Source organism: Mus pahari, chromosome 20 (assembly GCF_900095145.1).
Source record: "Mus pahari chromosome 20, PAHARI_EIJ_v1.1, whole genome shotgun sequence".
NCBI lineage: Eukaryota > Metazoa > Chordata > Mammalia > Rodentia > Muridae > Mus > Mus pahari.
Genome location: NC_034609.1, coordinates 43,915,535 through 43,921,130, shown reverse-complemented (window position 1 = coordinate 43,921,130; position 5,596 = coordinate 43,915,535). Strand labels below are relative to the sequence as shown.

Sequence of the window (5,596 nt, the reverse complement as noted above, 5' to 3'; positions counted from 1 at the left end):
GGAAGGGGAGGGGAGGGAGGGGAGGGAGGGGGAGAGGGGGGGAGGGAAGGAAAAAGGGAGGGAGAATCAAAAAGCTTAAACAGCCATAGTGCTCAAAACAGCCTAGAGACCTGATGAAAATGGTCCAAATCTCCCAGGGGAGCTGGCAATAAGGTGATGTTGTCACTCTCCAAGATGACTGGAATTATAAAACGACAGTGCAGATGCTGGGACCACATGAGGGATGAGACTGACATGCCTTTAAAGCACTTTGGCAAACAGGTGGAACCTCCTCTAAGTCAGGCAGGCCAGCTGCTAGGCACACCCCAGAGAAGTGAAGGCAGGAAGTCCCCAAAGACAGAGTACAGTTCCTTCAAGCTCCCCAAACTCCAGGAGGGTCAGGGCTATAGCTGTAAAACTCTCAGCTAGGCACAAAGCCTTGGCTTGGGTCCCCAGCACTGCCTAAACCAGGCATGCGGGTACATGCCTGTAATCCTAGCAGGAGATCAGAAGTTCAAGGTCATCCTTGGCAATATTAGTGAGTTTGAGGACAAGCTGGGCTGCTTAAGACCTTGTCAGAAAGAAAGAAAGAAAGAAAGAAAGAAAGAAAGAAAGAAAGAAAGAAAGAAAGAAAGAAAGAAAACAAGCAAAAGTAAGTCTTTAGGGGAAAAAAACACAAATTTCTCAGATAGCATAACCACTGTGGTGGTTTGAATAAGGATGGCCCTCATAGGCCCATGTATTGGAGTGTTTAGTAACAAGGGGGTGGCTATTTGAAAGGATTGGAAGGATTGGGAGGTATGGCCTTGTTGGAGGAGGTAGGATTTGAGGTTTCAAAAGCCTACCCCAGACCCCACCTCTCTCTCTCTCTGTCTCTCTGTCTCTCTCTCTCTCTGTCTCTCTCTCTCTCCCTCTCCCTCTCTCTCTCTCTCCCTCCCTGTGCCTACAGTCAGGATGCAGGTCTACTGGTCCAATGTCTGCCTGCACACCGCCATGCTTCCCGCCATCATGACAATGGGCTAACCCTCTGAACTGCAAGCCAGCCCCAGTTAAACGGTTTTCTCTCATAAGAGTTGCAGTGGCCACGGTGTCTCTTCACAGCAATAGAATGGTGACTAGGACACACACAAGCATTAGCAAACCCACTGTGGCACAGCCGTGTGATAGGGCACTGCAGTAATCAGAACGGGTTGTTCTGCATCCAGCCGCAGCGCAGGATGGACCTCTGACGCTGGACTGAGGGAACAAAGCAGATGGAGGCCTCAGAGTCTCATGGGTTTGCACTTGGAAAGCAGTCAGGCTAGCTGCCAGGACGCTCAGGAGAGCACTCCTGTGGGTGGAGGCGGGGCTGAGTGGGAACCAAGACCACCGGACAAACAACACAGAGCCAGGTCACATGGCATGTCCATCTGAGTGGTGTCTGAGTGGTGTGGAGTGATGTACATTCAAGGGAAAGCCATCCTGTTGTGCACATAAGTTGACAGGACACAAAACCACACAAAAACACAATGGTCAGAGTGCTGGTCAGCCAGGCTCAGAATACTCCTGGGGCCAGATTGGAGGCTTGAGCCCAGGCTGCAGGTGCAGGACTTCAAGTGACTCACCTGGGGAAAGGTGAAGAGAATATCAAAGGTTATAGTCGATCCCAGAAGATAAGGGAAGATTCATCAATTCTTTTACTGAACTCAGCACAGGTCCTCAGCATATCAGGATGCTCAGTACCATGTGCATGCAGTCATGAGTCTATGTACATGTGCATGCGTGTGTGTATGTGTGTGTGTGTGTGTGCATGTTTGTGCTGTGTGCGTGTGCATTTGTGTGTGTGCATGTTTATGGTGTGTGCATGTGTGTGCTCCTGTGTGTGTGTATGTGTGGTGTGCATCCATGTGTATGTGTGCATGTGCGTGTGCATGTGTGTTCGAGTACATGTATATGCTATGTGCACGTGTGTGCACATGTGTGTGCATGCATGTGTGTGTACATGTGCATGTGCATGTTTGTGGTGTGTGCATGTGTGTGCTCCTGTGTGTGTATGTGTGGTGTGCATCCATGTGTGTGTGCGTGTGCATGTGTGTGTGCAAGTACATGTGTATGCTATGTGCACGTGTATGTGCGCGCACGAGTGCGTGTGTGGGTTGTGCATGTACTCATGCACAAGTGGATTTTTTTTTTCATGCAGGAAGCACCTCCTACCAATAAAAGTAAGATTACTTCAAGCTAGCTAATTAGGACTTAGTAAGCCATTCAGAACTGTGGCGAAACTTATCTATGCTACAGAGGTGGCCTTTGCCCTGTTTTCTTAGCCCCAGTTTCTCTTCTACAGGATCCGTCCGTTCTATTTGCTCAAGGTGGACTTGGCGAGAGTTGACTAGGTGATAACAATACCCCGTCCATTTCTTCAGAGAAGAAACAAGTCACATCGGAGCCCCACCTGTGTTTATTTGTAGCCTAAATAAAGTGCTTTCACCTTTGAGGGTAGCTTTAGTGCATGGATCGGATGCTTATTAAATACCCAAAGTGTGCTAGCTGCCATGTTCAGAGCACACCAGCAAGATGCATGACGCTGATGAAGCATTAAGATAAGGAGGAAGTGCAGGAAGCATTCAGCAACTCCTGCCTGCAGGGATTGGAGGTCGCTTGCGTTTATTATCCATGGAAGTGCCTAGAACAGTCCTAGAAAGAACAACTCTCCCAGGGAAACGGATTGCAAGTGTACATAGAACACGTCTTTGAACTCTCTTGGGAACTACTGCCAAGAGATATCAATTTACTGAAAATGTAGGTTTTTCTGGGTGTGTTGGCACACACCTGTAACCCAGCACCTGGGAGGTGGAGGCAGAAGGGTCTGGAATTCAGGTTATCCTGAACTAAATGAGTTAGAGGCCAGCCTGGGCTACATGAGACCCTGTAAAGAACACACGTTTGTGTGTTTAAGATAAACCACACATGACTCATACCAGGGTGCTTAGACAGACACAAACCCCCAGGAAGATGAACCTAACACATTTCGGGCAGGGCCAGGGGAGCCACACACTCAGAAATTTCAACGAATTCAGAAGGATGTATCCCCACCTATGTCCAAGTGATCAGACTCACAGCAAATCTACATCTCTAATAGGAAGACGGCTTAGGCAAAGGAAAAGATTAGTGCAACAGTAGATAGGTTACCCAGAAACAGAGTCACCAGCTCACCAGATTACTGACACTGTTTACGAGAAATTCGTTTTTAAATTAAATCGCATTTTTTTTTTTTTGGATGAGCATACATACACACACCTTAATGAGAACGGTTTCCTCAGTAAATGCATCTGTGAGCTGAAGCTGTGTGACATCAGGCCTTCACCTCCAGCTCCACAGGCTTCAGATGCCACCGCACGACCAACCCCCCATGCCCCTGAGGCACGCGCTGGACATGATCTCTTCTGTGGGAAGTCCCTGTGGCAGCTTCAGGGGCTGGATGCATATCAAGGGTTTAACCGCTTTCAGCTTTGCATCCACCAGCGGGATGTTCTCGTGAATATGAGGGCTGCGTTCCTTCTGTCGTCCGAGCGTCTTGATCGTATCTTTTTCCCAGTATGGACGCCTCTGTTTTTGGTTGTTTTTTTTAAAAAAAAGAATTATTTCTTTCTTTCTTTATTTATCTATCTATTTATTTATTTATTATATGTGAGTACACTGTATCTGTCTTCAGACACTCCAGAAGAGGGTGTCAGCTCTCATTATAGGTGGTTGTGAGCCACCATGTGGTTGCTGAGAATTGAACTCAGGACCTTTGAAAGAGCAGTCCATGCTCTTAACCGCTGAGCCATCTCTCCAGCCCTGGACGCCTCTTTGTATTTCTTATTCTTGTGGCAATGTACAGTTTATGAGGGTTCTGGGGGTCCCCACCGTACCTTTCATTATCTTCAGATCTAGGCCGAAACACTTTATCTGGAATTCTTGCTCTGGTAAATTTGTGATGAATCCATTCCGTACCAGTGAGAGATTCTGCACCTTTCTTCACAGTCTTTAGTCTGCCTGGAGGCCTCTGAAATACTGAACTCAGAACCCCCGCCATAGACGTGGCGATTCTTCTCTTTAGAGGCAGCGACCGCTGTGTCCACTCCGAATCTAAATTACATTTTAATTAATAATTGTGTGTGTGTGTGTGTGTGTGTGCTGTGTGTGTGCATATGAATGTGCATGCATGCATGTGCATGTGTGTGCGCGCGCGCATGCGTGTTTAGCAGGGAGCCACGGTGTCTGTGTGGAAGCCAGTGTTACTTGTGAGCTGTCTTTGTCTTTGTACCCCGTGGCCCCTGGAATGCAGCTCGGGTGGCAAGCTTGGTGGCAAGCACCTCTATCTGCTGAGCCCTGGCGTTTGCAACCTCATCAACACGTGGTGACCGTGTCCCACAAGGAGCGCTTGCCCCTTTCCAAGCCAATCTGTTCACGGTGAGCTGGGCAGAGCCCCCTCCTTATAAGAGGTTAGTGCTTCAGAAGGCTCCGGTGCTGTCTGCTGGATGGGGCTTGGCTAGGTTTCGTCTGTTTGGTTGCTTTCCAGGGCTTTAGAGAGTTTGGTGTTGATTTGGGGATGGCGTTGGGTTTGGGGAAGTTGGAAGGGTTGTTAAGTAGTTTTTTGATTTTTTTTGTTTGTTTGTTTTAGTTGGGGTCTCTCTAGGTACCCCTGGCTGTCCTGGAGCTCTCTTTGTAGACCAGGCAGGCCTTGAACTCACAGAGACCCTCCTGTCTCTGCCTCCTGAGTGCTGAGATTAAAGGCATGCGCCACAACAACTGGGGTAGGTTTTGTTTTGTTTTGTTTTGTTTTGTTTTGTTTGAGACAGGATTTCACTATGTATCTCAGGCTGGCCTTGAACTTGTTAATCAGTCCAGGCTACCCTCCAACTTTCCATCCTCCTACCTCAGACCACAATGACACCACACCTGGCAAAAACTTACACTAGAGTAATGGTCAGAGGTGACTTGGGTGTCCCTGTGTCAGCTGGGGGAAGGGGTTGTGGTTCAACCAGTCAGTCTGGACCCTTAGGTCAACTTTACTGATGCCTGGAGGACCTTCAGCAAGGCCTTCAAGGCCAGAACACAGGCCCCTTGAATGGCAGCTCCTTTGTGGTCCCTCCATGGTTCTTCCTGTACTCACAGGGCTGACTGCAGTGCAGCAGAGCCCACATCCCAGTTCGGAGCTTTCAAGGGACTCATGGGTGACCAGCTCTCTAGCACTCCATGCAGACAATAAAGAACTAACCTGCTGAGCAACCTCAAGTGCTAACAGCAGCAACTAAAGTCTGCATTTCCCTCTCTCCTTTGCAAAATACTTGCTTAGGCATTGTCTTATTTTGGTTATTCCCATTTGAGAGTTGGAAAAACTGAGGTTCAGCAGGCCACTGTCTCTCTCTGTAGGCTTTCCCTTCTTCCAGTATGTTCCATTCAGGGGATGCAGGTGCTGCCCAGAGGCCAGGGGCGTAATTCACACCTCTGTTTCCTCTTCTGTGACATGAAAGCACCGAGCTAGTCGGTTGTCGTGGTTTTTTTTAGATCTAAAAGCCTCAGTTTGCCCAGGCTGGGTGGTACAGACCTTTCATCTCAGCCTTCAAGAGTCAGGGGCAGGAGAATTCTAAGT

General features: G+C 48.5%; 1 protein-coding gene across 1 annotated transcript; it reads right to left on the bottom strand.

The window, feature by feature from the left end:
* Window positions 1-3,339: 3,339 nt before the first annotated feature.
* Window positions 3,340-4,036, bottom strand: LOC110337196 (39S ribosomal protein L30, mitochondrial-like). Its single transcript, XM_021219962.1, has 2 exons — window positions 3,807-4,036; window positions 3,340-3,562 (listed from the first exon to the last, which is right to left on the bottom strand). Exons 1-2 carry the CDS (start codon window positions 4,034-4,036, stop codon window positions 3,340-3,342), a joined length of 453 nt encoding a protein of 150 aa, XP_021075621.1.
* Between the last annotated feature and the right edge of the window lie 1,560 nt (window positions 4,037-5,596).